General features: G+C 41.0%; 1 protein-coding gene across 8 annotated transcripts; it reads right to left on the reverse strand.

Annotated features, from left to right (window-relative positions):
- Positions 1-260: 260 nt before the first annotated feature.
- On the reverse strand, positions 261-27480 carry Otopla (Otopetrin-like a). 8 transcript variants are annotated; one of them, XM_070665547.1, is made up of 10 exons: positions 27048-27480; positions 19246-19490; positions 18748-18890; positions 8131-8473; positions 7519-7627; positions 7251-7411; positions 6995-7151; positions 6370-6869; positions 5946-6273; positions 261-5741 (listed from the first exon to the last, which is right to left on the reverse strand). In XM_070665547.1, the coding sequence occupies exons 2-10, from the start codon at positions 19453-19455 to the stop codon at positions 5047-5049; spliced, it is 2646 nt and encodes an 881-aa protein (XP_070521648.1). In that variant the 5' UTR covers positions 19456-19490; positions 27048-27480; the 3' UTR covers positions 261-5046. The 8 variants fall into 8 exon arrangements, with proteins under 8 accessions (XP_070521648.1, XP_070521643.1, XP_070521653.1 ...); XM_070665542.1 differs by lacking the exon at positions 27048-27480 and adding an exon at positions 25444-25465; XM_070665552.1 differs by lacking the exon at positions 27048-27480 and adding an exon at positions 22673-22957.

A 27480-nucleotide genomic window follows, 5' to 3' on the forward strand; every position in this document is an offset into this window, starting at 1 on the left:
TAATAATACTTGCAAATTAATATATCTACAGTGGATACTGAATCTGTTACGAAAACGTCATTACTGACCGCTGGTTTGCATTTTTTATATGCGCATAAAATATACTTTGTTTTATTTAAAAAATATAAAACCGAGATATATATTTTTTTTAATTTTTGTAAATATTTAAAACGTCTATATCTTATTCAAAATTTTGTGGAATTGAATGCGACAATAAAAAAATAGTACAACGAAGGAGTCAATAAAAATGAAACAGCGTGTGTTACGTCTAGATAACTTTTATTAACCAATATAATCGTGTATCGTTACAAATGATGCGGCAACGACGTACCGATGTAACTCGGGTCACAATGAAACTGGTTTTTTTTTAACGGTATACAATGAAAATAGGAATCGATGAATGAGCGAATTGATGAATTTACAGACGTATTCGTCGCTACTCGACATTCGAAGAACTGCTTACACCACAACATGTAATTTATACTTTTACTGTATTTTATTTTATTTTATTTTCTTTGTGTTCCGTCTGTCATTATCGCCTGCTCCGACGAAACTTTAACTCCTTCCGTTCTGTGCCTTCCATTGTCCTCGCTTCCTCCTTGATGTGTCTGGTAAATCCATGAGTGATGTCACTTGTGCGCGGGTGTGTATGTGTGTGGGTATGAGTGTTACGTGTTCGTTTGTTGTATGTACGTGTACGTGTCCTGTTGCTTAAAACTGCGTGTATACGTGTACAAACTGTAATTATACTCGAAGACATCGAAAACTCACTACATTATGTTAAATAATAATGCGTCGCGGATTTGCTTCCGGCATGCATATGCAAATTCCTCCTGTCCCCTTTTTCGTCTGTTTCTGGCGGCCCCGCGATTCGGTGAACGCATCAGCAGCTTCTGCGAAGCCGGCGCGAACACGCTGCCGTCTCTCAATAAACGTGGAACGTTAATTAAAAAATACACCGGTATAAAGGAAATTCCGATCGCTCACGTGCCACACGTGCGATTTGCCTGAACGGTTTTTCATCGTCGGACTCTGAATGAAAGGTGGATTGGTAAAGTCGCACGACTGAATTTGGGCGAATCCCGATTGCATTCATATCGTTGGCCCCACCGCAAATCCGCGACTCACTAATTAGGCTTACGGCTACTATCGAGATATTGATGTACATATACAAGAGAATCCTGGGTTTTTTTTTTCTCCTTACAACATGGGTAGAGTATACAAAGACGTTGTTTGCCGAAGAAAAACGTTTCACGTATTCTTCCGTTCTTCTTCCTCCCATCTGTCGTTCTCTCGCTCGCTCGTTTTTTCTCTCGCTCTCGTTCTCTCCTTTTTTTTTTGTCTTTCATCTCTCACTCTTCAGTCATGCATACATATATTGGAACTACTCACTCATTCGCATTCGTTAAACATGGAAGGGTCTCGGTTTTATATATATCTTCTTTATAGAGTTTTGTGTTTCTTTATGGGAAATCGATAAAGGATTATTGGTTCTCTTTGCATTTGCGCGTATCTTTTCTCCATTCCTCAGAATTCCTTCTGTCATTCGTTTCGGCTTTGTTGGTCCGGTGTGGCAGTGCCTTGTTAATTAATTTAAGATGAGATCTCTTGCTATGCTGTTATCCTGCTCTTTTTCAGAACCGTAATTGCGCAAAGTGTCGATGAAACGAAGAAATTTTTTTATGTAATTAGCTACTCAGTACGATCTTAATACTAAATTTTATATGTACCTTTTTTTCTAATTAATTCTGTAATGAAAATTAAGCTCGATATTATTTTGATTTACATAAATATTCATACATTTATATAATTTTTCTACTAAGATATAACGGTATAATTTTTCTAATAATGTGCGTTATGTACTTTTTATCACGTTTAATTTAAAAAGAATTAACTCGTATATTTTTATAGTTTAAGTTTAATTAATTTTAATCGCTAAAAAAAAAAAGAAATTAAAATATTTCGGAATACACTTTAAAATTATTTTAACGACGTTCGTTTCAAAGACACTCCGGATAGACTCGCTGAATAATAATTTGCTGACAATGAGTGGCTATTATTATTTACATTCGCACGCAAAACTTGAACTACAGTTGCGTACATTGAAATTAGTACAAGTCTCCACAATATGTATATATATATACATATACATATGTATATGTATATATGTATACATATATATATATTTATTCATATTTATATCTATATATATTTATACTGCGTTTACTTTTTAATATCGTCCTTGGATTATAATTACGTTTAATCGATCCTTAACAGCTGTTTTAGTAAGCAGTTTGCGGTGCAACAACATTTCTTCCATTTCGCGCGTGGGGCGCGCATTACTTTTTAATTATTTATATTATTTCTAATAATTAAAATATTTAGACTCGAAAGCTAAAGACGTCGACTGGTGTGTAATTATGATTCCGAGTGTCTTGCATATTATTGTTTTCTCATCGTGCGAGAGAGAGTTTTACTTAATAAAATTTACCTGCTAGTATAAATTTTATTAAATAAACCTTAATGTGCTCCACTCTCAGAAGTAGGGAATATTTTCACAAGGTTCTGTGAAGGAGTTCACAAAGTATAGTCTCTATACGATGAACGTTATCATTTCTCAACGATCTACATATGATATCAATAGCGAAGTAAATGCGAAAGATCGATATCTCTCCGAGATAGGCTTAAACACTAATCAATAATGATGAGAATAATTATCTCTTATATTTCGTGAGTGGTGTGCGAGCTCCCTTCTATTTGTGTGTACTGATTATAAGTCTCGGTTTTTCCTTTTTACCCTCCGAAGCTCTATCCCTTAACTCTTTCAGGGGCTGAGAAAGTCAGCGTACATTGTGCAGGATCTCCGTAAGAGAAAGCAGTACTAAGGTGAAACTTAGGCACTGTAGCTCACAAATTAAACCACATCGTACCAACATAGAAACGCACAAATGTCGTGGCACCTAATACATTAGACTGTGACTTATACGTGAAGTACACAAGCTGCACCGTCGCCCCTCAAAGAATTAAGCCATTTTTAATAGAATTTTTTTATTTTACGTTCGAGCATCTGCCCGCCGGAATATTTTAAAAGGACAAAACGCGCGCGAATAGCCTCTTGCCGAAAGTAAGTTACCTTTCCGACGCGAGTCATTGTCGCGCGCTTCTCTTACGTACATTCTGTTTATTCAATCTGCATCACAGAGCGTGACTTCCTGTTCACATAAATTTCGAGTCTATGCCATTCAGTGTTCGGCGGGTCTGAAACAAATTACTATCTGTACACATTTGCTTATGTTGGTTTCGTACACGAGTCCCTTTTCTCACTGACATTACGTTTAGCGTTACTTTTCAAACGTGCACTTCACCGTGTGCCAACCGCCGGTGATGAAGATACGACAAAGGTACGCGATGTCGTATTTGTTCGAAGGGCGCGAATATTGAGAAAAAAAAAAAAAATCTACCGACAAAAGGACTCGAAAGTTTTCAAAAACAATTTTGTACTCTGCGGTACGCAACGAGAAACAACGACAGAGATCTTTCGGACGCAAGTCTCTTTTAAAGGGACGATCTCTCGTTAATCGCGCGCTTTTGAACGCGGAGAAACTCGTGGTTCGGATGAAAAGGTTGCGACTCGTGGTTGCGAGAGCAAGAGGGATCTTTCGCGAAACCAAAAACGTCCGTTTTCTCTTTGCTAGGCGAACAGCGCCGCGAAATAACCCGTCGAGCCTCTCTCGAGATTTTATCAGAAGAATGCACAATAACGACCGCTTTATTTGTTACGACTGCGATGACCGTGTCGCGATATGCATCGATAAAACAATTAAAGAGCTCCGTCGACTCTTTTACGATCGTGCAGCTATTTCGACGGTCGGCTAATCGTTTGATATGAGTCCTGAATTTAATTTGCGTCTCGTATATAAGAATGTACGTATATCGACAAGCGTAAATCAAACACGACAAACTTAGAGGCTAATCTCGCTAAATATCGATGATTTATAAAAATATGACGCATTTCGTTAAATACACGTTAACGTATGAATAGAAGGAGATTCGCCGCCAACGCCGACTCAAGTTTTTTTTTTTTTTTTTTTTCCTCGAAAGTATATCACAGCGATTCGACATATCCGTAATGAATGAAACAATAAAAATTTTTGGAATTATCGAATAATCTAAATTCCCACGGGTGAACCGAATTGCCTACAATGCCTTCGAAAATGCATAATGGGGCGAGGGTACATATACGGTACATATAACGTTATACATATAAAAGTAGAAAATTTAGTGGCAGTATATAGAGATCGTGTAACGTGAGAAACGCGGTGAAGGAAAATGCGTATGCGCTAACATCTTTGTTGTTTTGTGCTTCGTTTGCGCCGAGATCGGAGAGCGTCTGTCTGACTGACGAGACCGTCGATCGTCCAGGTTGTCATTGATTCATCCTTCTCCCTGTTATCTCTACTGACCAACGCTAAGAACGTAAAAGAAAAAGAAGAGAAAAAGAAAGAAATACAAGACACACAAAACATGAGACAAAGAAATAATTTGTGACTCGGCACGATCATATTTGGCTCTTTACGCGAGAGCTCCTCTTCGAGGATGTCGGTTCGACCTTGATCGTATCACTGAGGTGTCTCTTCAGATGTCGATAAAAGGTTTCTCAACGAGATATATTTTCAACTTCCAACGTGAATTCTTGGAACGGTCAACAATTATCAACGACTTGAATATCATCCGAAGATTTCTTCGTGCAACGAGCGTGTCGGACACGCTATGTATCGATTTATTCCGGCTGATCCATCTCTTTGTTTTTCTTTTTTTTTTTTTTTTTTTCTTTCCTGCAAATTTTTTCGTCGATCTTCACAATTTATTGATCTTCCGCTCTCACTTTCTTTTCTTTCGCTCTTCTGAATCTTCATCTTTTTTTCGAGCCCCGAAATCGATGTACGTGATCGAGGTCGTCGAGCATCCTGACCTGCTTGTGCTCGCTCTTTTATTCCAACCGACGACCACTCCGGACGATTGACTACGACGAAACTCCCCGCTCGTCTACTCCAGACGCGCCTTGTAGCTAGTCTTCCAGATCTCAGCCAGCGTCACGGCGCTGTGGAACCTGTGGAAGATGCACAGAGGTAGGGTGACCCTCTGCACGATGGCCCAAGCGAGGAATCCGTAGAAATCAAGCTGCACCGGGTTGGCGATAACCTTTTGGGTTTCGAAAGTGTAGATCACCCACATGGTCACATTGCAGATCAGCAGGAAAGTGACCACCTGCCTGCCGGGCTTGCTGCGGTCGTGCTCCGGCAGATGAACTCGCCTACGTGATACATCAGCGATGAAGAGCATTTGGAGAACCACTTGGGCGACTGCGAGCAATCCTGTCACCATCACCAGCAGATTCGGCTCGTGCGTGAAGGCCGCCAGGGAGCCGGCGATCACGCTGAAGACAGCATAGATAAAAAGACCGAAGGCGGAGACGCGTAGGAGGATATCGTTAAGATCGCTCTGCTCCTCGGCTTTAAACTTGAGGCTCTGCACGCGGATGAAGCCGATGATTATGGCGATAATAGATAATGCCATTAGGACACAGTGAGACACGTCAGCAAGGTAAATTGCGAGCAACCCGAGCTCCGGATGATGGATCAGCACGAAGAAGAGTATCAGGCATATCAAGGAACCAACCAGAAGAAGCAGACCGAAGAAGAGACCCTTGCTCGCTCCAACGCAATCGACTCTGGTGTGACCTAGTAATATCTTTTATGATAACTCGATTCTCAAATAAATAAATAATTAAATTAATTCATTAATTAATAAATCTCAATAAATAAAAAATTTTGCCTACTTATAAAAAAATATAAATATAATAATTTTAATAATTAATATTATAATTTAATAATTAATTTAATATAATTGAAATTAAAATAATTAAGAAAAGAAGAAGAAATTACCTGCATGAGCGAGAGCGACGGCTCTTCGAGATAACATAGCTTCCAGACGACGTTCCAGATCAGCCTCAGCGAGATGAGGCCAACGCGGATGCCGGCCAATGTGTTTCCACATGACATAAATCACTGCTGCTCCGATCAAGCTGTACTGGATTATAAACGGAAATAGATACGGTGCTGCGTCCTGGACTATAGTTCCCATAATATTAACGCGTCCACATGAATTAGACACTGAGCCATCTTCCGTCAAGGCTTCCGCGTAGATACCTAAGTTCGAGCTCAAAAACTCGCTGCTATTCGTCAAATTGCTCACGTCGAAAATCTGTGGTATCTAAAAAAAAAAAAAAAAAAAAAAAAAAAAAAAAAATTAGCATTTACTGATTTAATTGTACTCGTTTATAGTAATGCAACGGGATATAATTCATACTTGATTATCTATTTCACCCTGCGGTGCGTTCATCAGCTCCATCATCTGCGACCAGAACGTGGTAGTGGACGGCGTGGTAGTGGTGATAGTACTGGTACTCGTTGTAGTTGGAATAGTAGTAATTCTCTCGGTAGTGGTGGTAGTCGTAGTGGTGCTGGTAGTCGATGGCGTGAACGTGGTCAAGAGGGTCGACAAGGTTGTCGCCGTGGTGGTCAAATTAGGCAGCGCAAAGGTGGTAGTTGACGGCGTTGTTGTCGACGGAGTCGTCCAGGTTGTCGTAGTAGACGTCGTGGCTGGCGAGGTAAACGCATCTGCGATTGATCGGGCCGTCGTCGTCATTACGCGTCCTAAAGCAGTGCCGACTGTTACGACCGTGCTGGTGGTCGGAGCGGCCGTTGATCTCGACGAAGTAAGAGGAGCCTCTCGTAATTGTGCCATGTCGCGCGGCTCAGTGCCCAATATGGCTCCTGCGTTTCGCATTGAGTGCTGCTTGATGCTCTCTGAAAACGTTCCGACACATCGATTTGCTGGCACGCGTAATCGGAATACTTGAACTTGGCATTCCGATCGCTTCGGTGATTTAAACGTCGGCACCGATTAACTCTTATAAATATAGATCACTTACCGAGAATCCCCGCCTCAACCTGGCCTAGTTTTTTATGATACTGGGTGATCTCCTTGAGACTCTCCAGAACCAGCGTGCGTATCCACACGCAAAGATTTGTCGCGACCACGTGCATCAGACCGAAGCGAGCAATGACTTTAAAGCGATGGATGTTCAACTGCGAAGGAAATATCGTAATTTGCATTTTTTAATTTTTTTTTTTTTTCTTTTTTTATAATTCTTGCTCGCTATTCATTTTATGACGTTAAATACTTACTCGTGAGTTCATGAAAATGAAGTACATCTGCATGAAGGTGAAGATCATTTGCAGCACCGGATTGACGCCCTGTAGTATTTGATAGCAGGGTGATGTGGGCGGTACTTCAAAGAACGCGCCGAATTCCAAACCGTTGTATACCATAGTACCGAGTCCAAATGCTAACAGATTTTGATCGATCAGTTTATTTGTCATAATCGAAAAATAGCTTTTTGATATTATTTTAAATATATTATTTTTAATATTATTTTAATTAAATATAACTTACCTATTGCGCCAATTCTGAGGAAAAAGCTTCCATGGCTATTTTCATTCTGCGAAGTCTTTCTTTTCCGCAAAACTCGCGTGGCTACACCAGCCTCGACATCGGTTGCATCCTAGAAAAATGGTATTTTTTACTATAATATTATTAACATTATTTGGAATTTAATTAATTTCATATTAAGAAATTTGAAGAAAAATTTAAATTGCAAAATAATACACAGTAAAAAAAAACTGTTCAAAAAATGATGGTAAAAAGACTTGTTTTTTGGCTTATTTTTAAACCGAGAATTTCAAACTTTTTTTCTTGAAATTAAATGCAGTAATAAAAGGCAAGCAAAATAAAGTTTTATTTTTAGAAATGTAGATAAAAACATTCGAAATAAAAAACGATGCTTAACGCATCGATTACGCGAGTCGAGAATATCCGTGTAATTTATTATTAGATGTCACGCGCTAAAACATATTTCACGGTTAACGTGTCATTGTCGTAACCGTGAAACTCGTTTGAAATTAATAACTGCAGCACTTCGTGCATTGGTGAGTTCTAATAAGTTTTTTTTTTTTTTTCGTAAATATTAAAGCGTGTTTTGATAGAAAATAAGTTATAAAAAAAAACCTGAGTCTCTTTTTTGTTCTTCGGCTGCTTCGGTTGTTCCTTTTCTTTCTTATCTTTTTTCTTGCTTTTGTCCTTAGACTCCTTGGAGGTCCAGCCGGATTTCGGTGGTCTCGGCGGCGGCGGTGGCGTGTCGCTTCCTCTCGCACAGCAGGCGCTTTCTTGAAGGAGGAAGCAGAAGACGTACAGCAAAAATAGGATGCTCATGCCGTACAAGTACGTAAAGAATCCCTCGTAATAGTATAGTGGCAGTTTGTGCGTCACCACTTCGCTTATCACGTAGGCGATGCACACGACCACGAGCAGTTTTGAGTAGATGAAGCTCATAATGATAAACAGCGAGGTCCTGAAATAAAAAGTTACATGAGCGACGCCCGTCACGTCGTAGTAACACGAAACGCGACGCCTAACAGACGATAGCGTGTCTGCCAGGCGCGATCCTGTACAGTAAAAATCACCACGTTGTCGGATAAATGTTTCATCGGATTATCTCGTGACGTTCGAATGATAATCTCACCCTTTTTTCTGCACAATTTGTACTCTGCTGCCCCGTCGCGGCAGCGTGTCCTTTTTCCCTGTATTTTTATCAACGAAGGGCACGACTTCGACTTCCATAATGACTTTTGCTCGAAACTCTGCACTGGGAAATGTCTTTGAGAATTTAAGTTTTGTCCTTAAGCGTTCTGTCTTATACGTTTCTCGCGCGGAATTTTTTTATGATTTACCGTCAGCGTTTTAGATAAATGTCGATTTCGTTGTTACTTAATGTCACTGCTTTAAATTTATCAATTGCTATTAATTTACTTGTTATTAGCACTTTTAATATTGTTGCTATGTGTCGCTTTTATACGTCGCTTGCATCGTGTCCTACTTCGATTAACAGCGAGCGCCGACTGTTGCGCCCGTTGTGATGGTGCAAGTCGATTCGCACGAACGTGCTATTTCTGCTTTCGTCTTTCAATAGCATTCGGATTTATCAAATTTTCATTATTTTCGCCAAATTTAACCGACGCGTCCTCGATATTCTATTTAGCCAGCACAACACGCGTGTTACAAGCTCACTTTTTAATTGACGACTAAGAGTGGAAAATAATTGTTAGTGGTACAATCAAGCAAAAAAATATCACACTTATTTAATCTGTTAATCGTCAAAATTTATGGAATTAAGTTCCGCGATCTGTCGCCTGTAACAAAGTACATTAATAATTAAATCCACTTGACGACGCACTGTTCACCGCTCGTTAATCAGAAGTAATAAAATCGAACCGACGTACGAGTGGACCGCGCGCACAGCATCCAAACACTTGACAATATTTTACAAATCGGCGCGTGACAACTCGGCCGAATCACCGCGTGATCTTGATACGAGCGGCACGATGCCTCGGCGCGCGTCAATTTTCAGTAACAGTTGACCCGGTGCATTCGCGTTTAATCGACGAGTATGACTGCTGGCCGAACATCTCAGGTGCCGCTTATCCGCGCCTTATCCACGTTACGCTCTTCTTCTCGCCCAAAGGTTAGGCGGCGCAATCGATAGTCTATATATAATGCCGGTCGCAAAACTCAGCGCGATCTCGCTGGGAATCAATCGCGCGGGAAATGAGGCTTTTCCACGGGAAAACGGGGCCGCGCGCACGCAGGTGGGGCCGCTCCGCGCTGCTCCGCTTTGCCCGATGCAACGACGCCCGCGCGACAGCATGTATGTACGCGAGAAGGGCTTAACCACCCTTTGTCACGACGGCATTTCATGGGCTGGGATGCAGACTTTATTGTGCCCCGCACGAGCCCCGTACACTCGCGTCAGGGATTTTTTTTTCCTTTTTCCCTCCCCGAACGCACGTAGCAGAGGCGGTGATATTTTCCATCTTACGGGAGCGGAAATCGCAGCTTTTATTTAAAGCTTCTGCACATACGCCACGTAATTTATTACGTGAAAGGTAACGCGGAATTATAGCTTACAAGACGGTCATCCGCACGCCAACTTTATACCCAATTTAGATGTGACTTTATCCAGCAAAAATACGCGGTTGTTTATCGCACTTTGACTTTTTTTTTTTTTTTTAATGTCATACATTTTTAAAATTAAATTCTAAGTCTTAAAATTCTTGGTAGTTTTATTGAAGAAAAAGAAGAAAAAAATTGCCGTACATCGTTAAACGTTCAGTGATTTTAGTCGTTTATTTATTACGTCAACGTTTTACGCGCTAATCTGGTTTGGAGAAATAAGCGTGTTAATTACAATGCGTAAATTTAGTTTCTCGATATTAATTAACCGAGTAGTTGTGTAACTAACCCGCTTCTAATTGGATTGATCAGGCAGACTTCGCGGCTATTGTTCGCCACAATTGGGCTGCTAAGCAGGATGCCTCGATAACAATAGGCGAGTTTCTCGCTTTGGATACCGTTCAATATCTCTATTCGCTTCAGTAGAAATTTCCTACAAGTTATTTAAATTATGAAATACGCCGCAAAAACAAAAATTAGGAATAATTATATTAAAAATCGTACGAGAAAGATCATGCCTTCTTTGAATTTCGCATCTCGAGTGTCGCGATTACAGATTTTGAGCGATTGGAGGTAAGTCGGCAAACTAACTCTGCTGCTCTTTACAGCTAAAAGTTGCAGCAAAATTGAAGAAAACTATCTCGTTGTCTTTTCTTTTCTTTTTTTTTTTTGCGAGAAAGAGTCAGTGCTGCAATCAGCTTTTTTTCCAGTCGCGAACAAGGAGCGAACGAGAGAAAATGGAAACAGCGCGGACGTGGAACGGTCCAGACTAGCTGGTCGATATCTCGAAGTACCTACTTTTGGCGGCGGTGCTCCTCCCTGTTTCCTCGCCCTCTTATGGGCTTAACCTCGCCTCAATCCCTTTCAAGGCTCTATCCTTTCTTAAATCTTATCGAGCATTTCGCGGCTCAAAATTCCGAGAATGAAAACCGCGTGCTTAAGATTCGGGCCTGTTGGAAATCGGCGCTCGTTTTAAATAAACCCGATCGTTATATCACGCGTCGTGCGTAATATTATGAAGCTGCAGGTTGGAAATTACATAAGCTATGAGGAAGTCTTATGGGAAACCCGATATTTACATCTCTGATCGATAAATTTATATCTCTGTCCCACAAAAGGCTTGCGCGTCTCTCAGACATCTATTTCCAGTCTATTTACTTTGCCTGTCAACGAGAGAAGCCGGCTGTAGTAATTTTATGATTGACGATAATCGAGTTTGCATCGATTCCCTTTGATTACCGGTAGGGCCCTTTAATCGATTGACTTCTTTTCGCCCCGAGAAATCAATTCTGTTTTCAACAGCTGTGATTGCCAAATGAACTTCTTATCTTTTGCGTATCAATTACGTTTTGAATTCTGAATTGTGTTACATTGGCGCGCGCGCATATACACACACCAACACACACGCAATTTGTTCAACGCTTTTGCATTATAACGAATTTCGCGAGGCCACCATTGCGGCACGACACAATTTCGCAAAGCGATTACAAATCACTCGATATAAGTCGTATTTCACAACACAAATGGAAACTTCCATTTCCGTGTTAATTAAATTTAGGATGAATTGCGCACGCGAGAGAGATTTGTGGCAGCGGTGTTTTGCGGTGAGCGCGATGCACAGACTGCTGCCAGTCGCATCGACTTGAGAACGCGTTAATGCAATTGCGACTGCGGCTGTGTAATCCGAGATCCACCTATTGCCTCGTCGCGAAATGCATATGGCTATACTTGTCGTCAAATCAATATTAGTCAATTGAAAAGTAGCGCGCAAACTGTCCGATTTATCCGCGGCTCTATATAGTTTTTGTGTCAACATGTCTGTGAAACATTTAACATACCAGTCCAGCACGCCGTACGTGCACATAGATGCGGCGGAGGCATGTACTTTCCTTTTTAGTAAACGTTGATGGAAATTTATATAGAAAAACCGGTACATAAAAAAACGTAAAAAAAAAAAAAATGTAGGGCTGTCTTAAATAAGACCCATTAATTTTGTGGTTTACAGAAATTAATTTATAAAAGAAGAAATTGCATTCTTTTTTTTTCTGCTCTTTTGATTGCACATTTTAATCGATACCTCTCGGAAATAATTAATTGTTATTCATTGCGTGAACGTGCGTGTCATGCACGCTGAACACATACGTGACGCGAGCGACACATATCCATCCGCGTCGGGTTAACGAACGGCGTCGTAAATAGGAATGTAAACCGAACTGGACTATCTCGTTTCCATTTCGGGTCTTCTGCTACTATTTTCTCGCAGACCGGATATTCCTCGAGATCAGTGTGAAGTAACGGCGCTTTCTACCGTTTTGCGACGATTAATCTGAATTCTGTATTCCAACAAGACGTTCTAATTTGATGATTGATTCGATCAATTAGCCTGAAGGTGAGAAATATGAGCGACGGAAATTTACTTTTTATACAATCTGCTCTGAAGAATAATCTCGGATAGCCAGGTTTTTCGTATCATTTTGTGTAGACAGTGCATCGTATATTTTATTATGCACATTTTTATGGTATTTGTAATTTTTTATCGTATTTTAATTTATTTTATTTTATTTTCTTTTTGCGTAATATTGTGTTTCGCGGTTATTCGACAACTTCCTCCTCCTGCCTTTCACACTTCAGAGATGTTTTCGGGTGGACAGATATATCGATACTTCTCTATTCGGGAAGTTATGAAGCAGTTGCGATATGAGTAGCCGGAAATTAATGTTGCGCGTCACGGAATAAGCTCGTCTTTGAGAATTGTTGTACAATAGGAAACAACTTCTTTGCAAACTACATATCACTATCAATAATATTCTATAATAAAAATTTAAAAAATTACAGGGTATTATTTTGGGCTACAAAAATTTTAGTATGCCATTACAAAGCATGAAACAAAACGCGCATTAGAAGTCACGTCAGGCTGTAGACTTATAAATTCGTAAGAACGTAATTAACACGTCGTTAAATAATTATCCTTTGTTAACACCGCAACTGGATGACTCTTATACTTGACCTAGATTTCATTTTCATGCGGAAAAACATTCAATTTTAACACTCCAGCGAAATTTTAGGGTGAAAATTAGCAAGATGTGATGAATAAAAAAATATTAATATGACCTATTTTTTTCTGAGACAATTTTACTAAAAAAAAAAAAAAAAAAATGTTTTTAGTGGAAGAAAAATTTAATTTCTGCGTTTCTTTTTTTTTTATATATTTCCGAAAAAAAGGTTGGGCATAAAAACTTGTTTCATTCATCATACGTATCATATATACACATACATATACAGCCACTACGTTCGCGACTTCGCAGCGGTTGAAATAATTCTCAAACAAAAATCTCTGTATTCGTTCGTTTTTCTACAGCGCGCGCCTTACTTTTTCGCCGGAGTAGATCGCACGTTCTTCAGCTCCATTTCTTTGTTCGCGGCATTGTTCTTCTCGGCGTTGTCCTGCGCATCCTTCGGCGGAGAGTTTTGCGGATTGAGGGGCCTGGTGACCGGAAGTGTCGCCGTGTTGTCGCCCCCGGCGGCCGCCTCTACCTCTACGGTAGCGACCTTACAGTCGCCACCGCCCACCATCGTGGATTTAGTCTTGCTCACGGGCTCCTGACGATCGTCAAAAGATATTCAACGATCTCGTAACAAATCGATTTAATTCCCCTGCGAGCTCAAGTGCCCCCTACGTGGTGGTCGTGTTTCGGAAGCGCTGGTACCTGTGCGGCCATTTTAGTGCACGCCTCAGTATTAATTGACTTCAATCAAATTGTCGTATTAACCAATTGACCATTGCGAGCCGCCTTTACGATACTAAATAATTCAAATCGACTAAATCTCCGTCCGCTCTTACGTCCCCGTTCCGCCAGAAGCGCTTGCGCCTTGGCTCGTCGTTAAACTCTTCTCACTGAAGCGCAAAAATGGAGCACACCCTTTCTCGAGATGCACCGGAGTACTGCGTAATACGATCAGCGATATACTACGTCATATATTACCATGTGAAATGCAGCACGAAAAATACATGTAATTAATTCGAATACTTAAAAATTTTTTTTTTTCGCGACAATAAAAATTGGAGTAATATCTTCCACTTGGCGAGAACGAGAAAGGGAACACTGTGGAGTTGCAGCTTGCAAATTATTGGCGGACTCGCCGATGCAGAAACGAACTGAGGAAAATAACGGGATGCTTAGGATGCTTATAGATGTATTGAGAAGAGCTTGCAAGCGATGCTGAGAAACAGATGAGGCGGCGAGGAGAGCTAGATAAAGTGAAAACAAAGGAAAGACAAAGAGAGAAAGAAGCGGAAGGTCCCTAAGACCTAAGCCGTAGGTCTCTGATCTGGCGTACTTGGTCGAACGAGCTAATGGACAGTTCCGTGCACACACGAGCGCGGCTGGATCTCCCAGGGTCCTAGTGCACTGTACGCTCCGCTGACCGACAACGACCACCACTTTGAGCGTCGCGACGCACCCGCGATGACAGATGACGGGAGAGACTCACCTGCCAGAGGCGGTTGGCTGAAGGCCCTCGCGGTGACTGCGCCCCGGCTTCGGCGGAAAAGGGTGTGAAGCGTGGACGCGGAGAAGGGACGGAGGGCGGATTGGGATCCCCGGCGAGAGGAAGAGGGAGACAGGAAATAGACGGACGGATGCGGCAACGGCGGCGCCGACGGAGGGTGGACCTGCTTCAAGGGAGACTACGAGCCCGGGTCCTCTTCTCGCGCGCGCTGAGGCGAGCGAGATGATAGCGATGCAAGAGACAAGGACTAATTCGAGTGACCGCCGAGGAGCGAACGGGACCGCGCTGCAATCAGTCGGGCTGTGTTATCGGAACGCCACGAGAATGGGGGTAGAATCACGATCGCCGCCCCCAGCATCCCGGAGACTGAGGCTGGCCGGGAGGTCTCTTCCCGGGCAACGGCAGCTTCTCGCACAAGCGCAATGCGAACGCGAGAGCTTTTGGTCTATATAGAGCCGCGGGGGTGCTCTTTTCTCTCTCTCCCCAGTTTCTCTCTCTTTCTCTCTTACTCTCTCTCTCTCTTTCTCTCTCTCTCTCTCTCTCTCTCTCTAGTTTTCCTCCGCTTTCCTCCTCGGGGGAGATGATGTTCCCCATCCTCTCCGTGTCAGCTTATACGTTCTCCGACGCCCTACGTTCTCCGCCTCGACGGAGTCCCTCGTCTTCACGTCTTTGTAGATTTTTCTTTCGTGTCGTCGACCACTTCTTAAAATCTCCTTTTACAATCGTAAACGCGTCTTAGATGCGAGAAATCATAATGAAGGATTGGCGTATATTTAACGGTACTCCGTCCCACTTCCGTGGGGAGGAAAAAAGGCCTTTTTTTCGGTGGAGGAGGCAAATTTGTCGAGGATGTTTCTCATTCGAATATATTTTTCTTTGCAGAGCGCCGGCGATATAATTACGTTACTATACTTTCGCTGTTAGCTCATTTTCATGTGCAAAATGAAACCACTTCCATTTCTCTGATTACTCTTGTGGACTAATTTCATTTGCATAGATAAGCTTTTCTGGCATCGAAGCGTTTATTGAGCACTTCCGTGATTCCTGTCGACGGGAACTGTCCGGGGAGTAGTTCTCTTTGTCCCGAGGAATCCGTCGTGCCGCTGTCGTGCCGTGAATTTTCTCGTCGTCTCTTTCCCGATGCATCTCCATTGACGAGCTCGTCGTTGGAGAGGCGCAAGAAGCCTCAATGTCACCTCATTTGCGCCATATATTTGCGCAAAATAAAACGACAAATTTTTTAACACGCTTTTATTTAAGCGAATTGGAAACTAACTGGCGGTGTTTAATTAACTTTAATTAATGCATGTTTTTATTTTATATGCAATAAAATAAAAACGCGAGCATAAAGTCAGAGCTTGTAACGAAGTTAAGAACAATCGGGGGTCAATTAATAAAATTAAAATATTTCTACGCGGGAGATAAAGTTCCATAAAGCGTAACAAGCCAGATAATAAAAGTCTTTTATTTTCTGACGGTGCAAAAATGTTTTGCGAAGACTCTTAAAGTGTATTCGTGTCAAGTACAACGTTTTCGGCCAGAGCGTGTTCATTTGAAAGAAAAGCTGTTAGGCGCTGCTAGAGAATTCCGCCCAGGTGAAAGACGAATTTTTGCAAAGTCGAGGGGATTTCATGCGCGCTTTCGATTCAGCCACCGCTGCTGCTCCTCCACGGGAAGATGTCGGGGGTTAGCGAGGGGGGAAGGGGCGGCTGTGGGTGGCCGGCGCGAGATAGTTGAACGCGAAGGAGGGTGGCGGCCGGCGGGGTGGCGAGAGGGAGAATGCTCCGTGGTTCTGCGACCCACTGACCCGCTCGATAACGCTTCCACTGGGGTCACTGACCTTTCTCACGCGCGAAATTCGCGCTGATACGACCCTCTCGGCGCTGCCGCGTTCCTCGGTTCGAGTCAAAGATCATCCTGTCGCGCGAGGAGTTTCTTGATCGCGCCGCGTGTCTCGGTCCCAGTCTGCGTGCCGCAGTACCGATTGCAGTGGGCGATCGATCGACAACGGTGTACGGAAGTGCGCAAGCCGAAGCTGATCGGTTGTCAATCCGGAATGTCGAAATTACTTTCCGATTAGCCGATCCGACGCTCGAGAATCCACCGGAATTCATTGCACGGCCGAGTATGGGACGAGTGGTCCCGCGGTGATTGGAAAAAGCGCTGCTCGCCGAAGAAACGAAGTCGCCAGGTCTTTTGCGGCGACAAACGAACGCGACCGAGAGTGGCGAAACGAATTTCATAGTTGTAGACGTGTGCAACGTATGTATTTCGATTGTAGCCCGTTTCGAAACGGTAACTTTGACCGATATCTAGCTTTCATCGGTGTCTTGAGATCCACGCGGATTATTCTTGAGCTACTGCGAGTTCCGCGATATTTGGTAGCGAACGTGCAACATTATTTATTCATTTAATAATGAGGTTTGGCAATGGTCCACACTCCATATCTTGAGGCTCCAGAACGTCGGAGCTTTTTTAGCTTCTCGAGACGAGGAAGTACGGACCGGCGGCCGTGAAACGCGATAATTTAAATGTAACAATTTATTTTTATCAATACTTGTGCTATTTAATTTCTCGCAGTTTAAAGACGTATAAATTAGACTTACAATTTGTTTTTTATTATTTTTTTTTTAAGCGTAGGAATTATTGTCAAACTTTTGCTTTTAGAACATACGTGTGCCATCATTTTTCATGTTACTTTTATTTTTGCTACTCTCGGTGCTTCGTTATTTCGACTTTTTGTCTTTTCTAAATGCGTAAAGACAGAGGCGAGGCAGCATAAAAGAGTTAAGCGAGGAATTAAGAATCGCGTGGTAACCTGACTTACAATTGAATCAGGCGCAACAGCTCGTTTGTAGTATTTTTCTGCGTGCTATAATATCGCGTTTCAAGAATTGCGACAGGCGAGACACTCACGCACAGCAGTATTGATTTCGAGACTCGGTGGCGGTGCTGCCACGATTTCGCGTCTCTAGAACTAAACTCTGAATGAGATATCACAAAAACGACGATGGACCAAAATTTATCTTTAAGTAAAAAAAAATTATTTCTTTTAACGAGAAAAAAATTTCGGCATTGACAGTCATTTTCTTATAAAAATTTTAGCTGTCTTTTCGCAATCAGTTTCTAACAACTTCGTTCATGTATATTCGTAGAAAAATGCGAATAAGTTTTTAATCCCAATTGCATAATTCATCTCTTCGTCTTTGTAATTTCAACGCGTATAATCCAAATTTTCGATGAATTTTATTTCGTCTATTGCGCAAAATCGTTTAACGTAATGAAAACTTATCGCATCTCACAAATGAAGCGTAGAGGGAATTGCGCTTATTCAGCTAATTAAGTAACTCGCAGCTTCTGCGAAACACGTACAACTATTGTTTGAAATATCTACGGATAAATAGTTGTACCCCGGTATTTTGCTTCCCGCTTTGATTAGAATTTTTCTTCGGCAATTATTAAGCAATTATTAACACCGCTCTAATTATATAATAAATCGATACGCGCTAAATATACATATAAGCTTGAAATACAGATATACCGGCTCTATTATAAGCCACTTGTTTGCTAAAACACCAAGCGTAACGGGCACGGCGTCTGCAAGTATCGGAGATCGTAAAACGTGTAACCGCCTTGAAGTATCTCGAAAGCTATTTTAAGTCACTCGAAAGCTTCCAGAGACTCTTTAATGATAAGCAATGCACTTGAGACACGCTATCCGAGTTCCACGTGTGATGATTTTCGAATTAAGTGAATGAATCCGGATGTTTATGTTTGTTTTAAATCGACGAAGTGCAGACTGAACTTTATCGCAAATATACGTGTGTATATCCTTATAAAAATTATATCGTAATAACATATTTTCTTATTTCTATTAACATACTTCTTCATATTGTTAAATTATATTAAATTAATCCTTTCGCCACAGAACCATGGGAGCTTCGCTAGGATATCTGCTTTCCCTGCAGTGGCGAACGGATTAAAAAAGAAGAGTCCTGCCTTGAATTAAATATTTAAATACGCTTCGTGACAGTCTTGATTATTTTATAAAGATATTAACATGTATCGAAGGGCCGCGCGAACTTATACTCGCCATAACGTACTTACTTCGCATTTTTTGGCAGCATGCCAGTAGCTGGACCAGAATACGTGGGAGTGAAGCAGAGGGGTGGGTTATTCGAATTCTGCGGAACTAAGGGCTGCCTCGCATGTGCTGGCGACGTGTGCGAACCGTAGCCATCGGAGTTCAGCTGAAATCAACATAACGAGAATAAATTCAAACATTTCCAATAAAACTTCCGCCGGAGTTATTACGTATTTCGAAATTACCTCGGACGCAATTATACTTCATAGCGTTATAATCTCATTACAGTTATGGGAGTACTCGAAAACACTGTTATTTTTTTTTTTAACCATAAATTCTTTGGTCAACTTCCTCTTTATTTTAATGTGAAATAAAAATTATGCCTCGATATTGAAAAAAAAAAGTTGTTTCTAAGTGTTGTTGACCAAAAAAGCTCTGATTGGTTAAAAAAAAAAAAAAATGTGATTTGTCAGATATTCTATCTGATATAGGTAGTCTATTGCACACGTTTAATTATTTACCTTGACAACAGTCCCAATTAAAGAGTCGGGCGGCATTTCCGGGGGCTCGGGTATCACACCTGGATTCGTATGCGCCGGATAATCGTTGTGCAGGTTAGCCTCCTTAACGGGAGTACCTCCGTCGAGTCGTTCCATGTCCAGACTATCAGTTGGTGTCGGCTGCGAGAGCAAGCGCTCTTTCATTTCATGTAGGTATGGACACCGTTGCATCTCTTCACGCTCTTCGTTTTTGTCCCTCTGACGATCTGTGAAAGAAACGAAAATCAGAAACACGCACAAGTATTTATCAATTATACGCGTTCAATTAAATACACAACACGCGATCGCGAAAGTTTACTTACATTTTACAAAAGTTTTGCAAGTTTAATTTTTTCTAACGCATTTTTTCGTCGTGGAAAATCAAAAACCATGTATATATTATTATATTTTTTTCCCGCAAGTCTTACGAAAAGTATGTTAAAATACTGTTTACATCTGATCGCATAAATCGCGATTGAAATATACGTTGCCGAAGAAATTTAAGCGAACGTGATTTAACAAAAACACGCACGTGGAATGCAGTGCCAGAATAGCAGCTTTATTTGTACGAACGGGGATAGAATCTTCGTTGGACTTAGTTGTTTGATTTTATTGAGGCGTGCATGCGATCCTTTAACTTTCAACCGTCGTAAGAAATAAAACTTTCGCAAACTGCTCCGAGTGTTTTTAAAGGCAAAAAGAAGGTTTGAGTTGAAAATTATAATTTTTAATTGTCGAAACTAACGACATTTCTTTTAACGCTCCAATTTGTATTAAATTAATTTTAAACCTACGAGCTTTATAAAATTTTGAGTGCGTCATTACTTTTATTTATACATTCTCAACTATTTCATCATAGACTCTGATGTAATGCTATCTACTTGATAGTGATACAATCGAGCGAAACACGAGACGCTTAGTGGTATTCATTGTCGATCATTATAGGTCACATATGCTTTTTATAAAATCAACCAATGACAATTTATCTTTTAATTACTAATTTATTACAATATTCTTAGTTTGTTTAATAACTCGTTAATTTATTTCACTGAACCGTTTTATTAAACTTACGTGAAGTCACTGCACCCATTATGTACACTTTATCGCGCGTGTTTAATATTCTGAGTTACCAAAAAAATTTTTTTTATTTTTAAAAGAGAACAATTCGCGCTTCTGCGATAGAAGAACACGAGACTGATTCACCCACGGTAGTGCAAACGCGATCGGATCGGTACTGTCTCAGAAGGAAGCTCCATCGCCGTTAACTCGCTTCTTGGCTCTCTCCCCATAGTGGAGATCGCCAAACATGGAGCTGCGATTGGCGCTGGTGTATTCGTTTGATCACATTCATACATTTTTTTCACGTGGATAATCTCCGAAGAGTTGAACGGATAAAGTATAAAATGTAGACACTTCAAAGAGATATGTTTGAATATGAAAAGAATGTGCGTTTACCGGAAAAACAATTCGCACACTTTGTTGAATAATTTCGAGCGAAAACTTACGAGCAATACGTCTAGAAAAACTTTTGAGTAACATCGCGATATTATTAAATTATAAATTTGTTTTTTTTTAATTTACTTGAGACAGTTTTTTTAAATTGTGTAAATGCGAACAGCTTTGAAACGTGGAGATAACGCTTCGTTTTGATATGATACAGCACTGGAAGGGCGGTGGGAATTTGGAAACGGTTGCTGACCTATCTCCTCTTGTGGTTATGGTCTATCTTTGTTAGACAAGTCGAACGGCGTAAAATAACGTGTAATATTGAATCGCAATTATTTACAAAGTAAATTACGCGAAAAAGAAATATTTGTTTTATTGGTTATTAATAAAACAAATTAAAATATTAACAGTATTAATATATTATATATTTTAAAAAATAATATTAATATTCTTCGAAATGTATTTGCATTGTCAAATGTATAAAGTATCTAACTATCCAAATTTTACCTCATATCGCGTTTGAGAAATCGCATCGCCAGACGTTGATAATTAACATCCATCAGCTACAAGCCCAACCTTATGTCACGTCTGATCCAAATGACAGGGATTTATGTATGTATCTGACGATACGTGGAAAATAGAATCCAATGATCGCGAAAATTTCGGAATCCCACGGTAACTGACCTAACCGTACGTGCAATCAAGTGACATCGAGACGTCGCAATCTCTACTGCAAGCTTATTCCGTCGTTCAAGCGCTTTTCTCCCTCTCTCCACATTTTCTTCCTCCACGGTCGCGACTATGCATTCGCACACACACAAACATACATATATATATTTAGAAATTTACGCTTCACGCGAGAACAGTAGCTTTAATTGTGAATATCTATTCGCGGCTTGGTTCTATCTTTCTCTTCTTTCGTTCTTCTCTCTTTCTCTGAGGCACGAGTTTTTCTTTTCTTTTTTTTTTTTTGTACGTGAATACCGACAAATACGAAATTATTTCTGCCACTCGGGGTTGTTCCTCTGCTTTACCCACGATGAGGTTTTCAAGCGTTCGAGCGAGAGTTCTGAATCTAGAGATCTCGCGCTGTCACCGACCGACGAGCTCCGCGGTTGAATAATCGATCACAGAAGTACGAGGAATAATAGATTCGAGAATGCCTCACAGGCAATTTCATTGCGGAGTGTCACTGAACTCGTAGTTCAGTAGCATAAGTGGCGAGATTTAATGGATGGTTAATACTGAATTTGTTTATTAAATTGACAGTCATTTGTCGCTTTTATTTTAAAAAATTTGTTGCACTGCAAGTTTATATATTTGTTCTAATTTTTAAATTATAATATACTTTTTATATATTACATTGTATTACACTTTAAGATCCTCAAACAAATTCTTCTCGTCAGGAGTTAGGCCAAATTACTCGATAATTACGGCTAACTTACAGCTGCTAGCTACATTCGAGTTTAAAGACGCTATTTCGCTATTTCGCTATTAGCGAACCCACTACGTATCGAACGAATCAAACTCACGAGAGTGATCTCGAATATTAGAAGAGATAAGAAAGAAAAAAAAATTAGTAATTTAATTCGTCTTAATATTCAATTAATAATGCTCGGACGCTTTCCTCATACGAAAGTAAAACATGACAAAATAAAACATGACAATGTTTCGAACGGCCACGTGACGTACATGAATTTTAATCGAGTTATTTCAATCAGCGAAATCAACAGTATCGAAACGTTTTCAATTAATATATTAAATAAAGCATATTGACGAGCCTGACTCTAGCTCTCAGACAGCCGAATATAATTCACTTAATTATCAATGCATTTCGATTGAAGAAAATACCCGTGAAGTCACGGCCGTTGTTTATTATTAGCCAGTCATTATTTCGCGTCCTTAGTCGATACGCCGCGCAGAAAAGAATTAAAAAAAAAGAAAAAGTAAAAATAATGTTTACATTATTGAAAGCTCGGTGGTCGTGCTTTAATTGAATAGTTATAACAGCGACGGTGGCCGATGATGATTAACGTTATCGTCGGGCTGTGTTGTGACGGCGTGTTCATCCCACAATCACAATTACTCCAGGCCTACTACTTGGCTTGATCACTGGCATGTTCACTGCATCGTTGAAACTCCACCGGCATATTCGGCCGACGGCGACGCGCGTGCCGGAAGTCGGCGGAGCTCACGATGGCGGAGAGGACTCGCGACTCTCGCGGGGTGCGAGACAATCGGATCGCACACATGTACAAAGGTTACGAGGGGGGCGAAGTTATTGCTTTTACCGGAGTGAACCGCGCGCGCGAGCGTCACAACAAACGGAAGCCGGAAGTGGCCGCGGATCGATTCGCAAACCCCTCTCGGTCGTGGACCTCGAAAAAGCCGGCGTCGAGGCGCTGTCGCGGCACGAAACACCAGCCAGACTGCGTGGCGACCACCTGTGAGCTTTCACATCGGCGCCGGCGTCGCGGCGCCCACGTAGGTACTATCCATCGACCGATACGCCGCTCCTCCGTAAGGGTCCGCGTTCCCAACATAGAGTTGGTCAATGACGCCTCGTTCTTTGACACCGTCGGTAATTTCCCAACTTGCCATGGGTGTCCACCACCCAACGACCTGGCTTAACAGCGAAATCTCGTTTCTCCATTTGGTCTCATTCTGGGTAAGGTCGCCTGCATTTCGAGCAGATAAAATTTCAGAATCGTATTTCGATCACGTTGAAACGCGAAACGTTGTTCTATACGATATTCCATACGTCATTAAAATTTTGTGTAAATACGTTACGTCGGAGAGAATCGCGAGTGGAATAATTGAACGAAATAAAGATATTCTCTTCTGTGCACTGAAGGTACATGCGAGCAGACAAAGCGTTTCCGCGCGGCGATTTTATAAAGTTCGACGTTACCTCGATTGCAGTTATGCTACACAGTAATCGCTGTAATTAAGATAATTATGATACTGTCCTTCCGTGCCCGACTTTGCTATCTCGAAAATATTTGCACCGGGCTTGCTTTTAATTCGAAGTTATGTTTTACGATATTTTTTAATTAACCGCGAGTTTTTATGCATCTATTTAAAAATTAATTTTTTTTATTATTTTTAAGTTTCAAAACTCGGTGTCGAGCTCGGCGCTTCCGAGAACTCCGTGCGAGAAGAACAACATTCAATCAACGATCGGACCTATTGCTGTCTTACTTTCTTACGCGGTTCTCTCTCTTCCTCCAACGTCCGAAATCTCTAACGGTCACTTCAGTCTAGTTGCGGAGACTCGGGTGTGAGAACGTGTTGCTCTACGCTCCGCAATTTCGCGTATTCGTACGTTTTTATCCCGTTTCGATCAAGTGATTTTTTAGGAACTCGAGGAAGATAAAGTACGCGTCTCGTTCGTCGCGCTTCTTAATTTTAATCGTAAAAAATCGCCGCGATAATCCACCGTCGTTCTTTCGGTCGTTCGTCCCTCGAGTGATAGTGATTAGTGATAGTAATTATAAAAAAAAGCAGAGCAGTGTAATATAGAGTTGAGTAATTGTGAATGCTACAAGACGTCAGGATAATCCGGAATACTGCCACGGAAAAAAATCACTTAATTGTAATAATCACAAAAAAATTACTATAATGACGCGCACGAATTAAAATCTCTTGAAAAACTGTGCGCGCGTAGCGCGCGCTTAGTTTCTTCTAATTTAATAAATGTGACAGTGTAAAATTAGAAAACATTTTATATTTAATTTTATATTCTTGGTGATATCGATATGAATTTAAAAAAGTATACGCTTTTAAACGTAACGAGATTTTTTATTATAAGATCACCCCTAAAACGACAGAAAGAAAAGGAAAAAAAAACGGGAACTTAAAATAATTTATTTACTATTTTCTTACCTCCATCGTGAACCACATATTATACAATATTTCACAAATAAATATCTCAAAATTGTTCCGCGACGCGTTTACAATGCGACTTTAAAAATCGATGAATCAAAGCACTGGTTAATTGCAATTGATTATTTTACATAAAAATTAAACATTTCATTTATTTGTATATGGCTAAATTCGTTATTTTATTTTATATAAAACCTTTTTTTTATATCACACGCGAGGTATTTTAACATTGGTTAACTTTTTTTTTTATTATTAAACGAGGTATATATGGTTAACCACGGAGCGTAGCTGAAGCACTCGTGTCGCCTTTCGCGTCGCCCGCGCGAATAATCGTGATCCTATGATGGTCACACGATACTCAAGCGAGATCCTTTCTCTTTTCGAGTCGCGAGTTGGTGGCAATGGATACTCTTAGCGATCAAAGCGAATGACTTAACAACGTATACGAAAGCCTTTCTCTCTCTCGCGACGAACTTATTTTGATTTAAATTTAGCCACGTAAGGCTTAGATTTATTACAAAGTGTGAATCAATTTTTACCAGTATTCTCCAAGGTATTATTTTTCGTCAAATTTACTTTTTTATTTACAACTTGTTTTTTTCTTCTTTTTTTTTTCCACGGCTTCTACAAAGTGTCCCTACGTCAGAATATTCGTCTTGTCTATCAGACTCCTTTGAAGTCTAGCATATTAAAGTCTTCTGTCTAGCATATCAAAAACGAAGATAAATTACTATGGACACTATAGGGCCGGTAAAATACATATAAAAGGTTTTCCTCGAGTTGTACACATACCCCGCCGCCCGTTTCGACTTCAAAGAAATTCACAACTAATAATAGACGTGTTCTTACTTTTCATCCATCGTGATCCTTCTCGTTTTCCGACAGTCCCGTTTTAGATACACGGAAAGTACTATATTTCTTTGACGACTTCCTCTCGTTTCGCAGATTCTCGATCGAATCGCATTTTGGACGGTTTAATCTCCATCGCTTGCAAGTTGGAAATTGGATAATTAATCATATTTTGAGGCGTAAAGTGAGATTCAAATCTCTATATACGGTAATAGAGATGAGTGAATTTTGTTCGATAAAATTAAGTATACCCTTTTTTTTCCCCCAATCGTGAAACTATGGTTTTATGTTACACTCTGTAAACGTAATACACGCAAGCATGTGTCGCGTCCTGGCCTATACAATCCTCTCGTTTTTCCGCGTCGGTCCTTGACTCGATTTTTGGGGCCGTTACAATATAAATACAGGCTGGTCGATAAGTTCAAGGTTCGCGGTACGGTCGAACCGAAGCCTTCGCGCATTTATCAGCTCGTTAACCGCTCCCCTTTCACGTACAGTTTGAAACACGGCGTATACATTTTTCTCGTTTACGCAAGATTAATCGCCGCAGCCAAGCGCGAAAACGGTTTTTCAAAACGTGCGCCATGATGAAAAATATATAATTCCGCCGGGAAATTAGGGGGAACGGGCGCGATAAATTTTAATATGAAAACTCATACGACTAAAATATATTAAACGATTATAACGAATATCTTAAGGTAATTTTTTAACGTATAATCCTCATGCTGCGTGTTTCACGTTCGTTCAATTTTTTATTTCGTATATTTCCTTCGAATTGATCTTTACGACACTTCTTCGCAAATATTATTCTACGCGTATTCAATGTATTACGATGAGTTTTCTATAAACTGCAAGTTGTATCACGAATACATTCCATCCCGTAAGCTATTCCACGCGTTTGCCACACGCAACCAATTTAAAAATCGATATGACTGGCGTGGAATTGTTTTGCTAGAAAGTCATTGACCGAGAAACCGGCGTAGAAAGTAACATTATTTAGATCGAGAGCCGCGCAGTAATATACGTCGGGATTGACAATGGCCATTTGCGATAACACCTAATAACAAATGCGCGAATCTCATTAGTCTAATTAATCGTTGGAATTACAACGTTAATCCGTATAAACTAAATTAGCTTTTTTCCATAATTTGCTTTGAGTGCGCGGTAATTAAGATTACAAGCCGTGTTATAAATTTAGAAGCGTCCACTATTGTTTTTCAATATTTCAACGCGCGGACAAAGAATTTTATATCGACGCGTTCAAATACACATCTACCGATTCAGGCATAGCTTTGCAATTTCTACCGCTCATCCACTGCGAAATTTGAATTTTTAAATTAATTAATATACGTATTTAACTCGCGATATTTTGGATCACGTTCATTATTTTAATTTGTGGCAGGTATTAAATTGAATTATCATCTGCACCGGCTAATGAGCAAATTAACAAAGCTTTTCCGGGAAGTTAACATACACGTGACACAAGCGATCGTCGCGCGCGCAACGTGTAATCTCGTATAGCACCCGAAAGATTCAACGAGAGAGCACTGCGACATACCGCGAAACGAAATTGCGTAGAAATTCCACGCGGCAGACATACTCACGCGTTCATTAAACGAAGATGAAGCTCTCTGCCATGGACGAGTCCCTGACCTTCCAGAGTCGTCCTGGAAGTAGGACTAACTCCTCGTTGAGGAGAGCTTCTTCTCGAGTTCTCGCCGCTGGTCGTCGGTTTGCGCGAAGCGCAAAAGCTCACTAGACGTAGCAACGTGATGCCGATCGCGTTCGTTCGAGGCAACGTGCTGGTCAAACGCTGGGCGGATGTAAACAACGAGAACTCCGGGCTTGCGCCCTGCCCGGAAGCTGCCGCCGCTCTTTCCGGCGGGCGACTCTTCTTCGTCGTTTCACCCCTTTCTTCCGCTCTGTTTCTTTATTTTCTTCTTTTTTTCTACGTATCGCGCTCCCGTGTCGCGTCACCCCCGACACCACGTACGCGTGTGCGTGCACAATCCCGGCGGAGTTTGTGCCGGCCGGCTG

The sequence above is a fragment of the Cardiocondyla obscurior genome, linkage group LG01 (genome assembly GCF_019399895.1).
Source record: "Cardiocondyla obscurior isolate alpha-2009 linkage group LG01, Cobs3.1, whole genome shotgun sequence".
Taxonomy (NCBI): Eukaryota; Metazoa; Arthropoda; class Insecta; order Hymenoptera; family Formicidae; genus Cardiocondyla; species Cardiocondyla obscurior.

Coding starts and splice junctions, on each gene's coding strand:
- Otopla (XM_070665537.1), bottom strand. Junction 6,870..6,994: donor GGTTGAGGCGGGGATTCTCG/GTAAGTGATCTA, acceptor GAACGTTTTCAG/AGAGCATCAAGCAGCACTCA. Junction 6,274..6,369: donor AGGGTGAAATAGATAATCAA/GTATGAATTATA, acceptor TTTTTTTTTTAG/ATACCACAGATTTTCGACGT.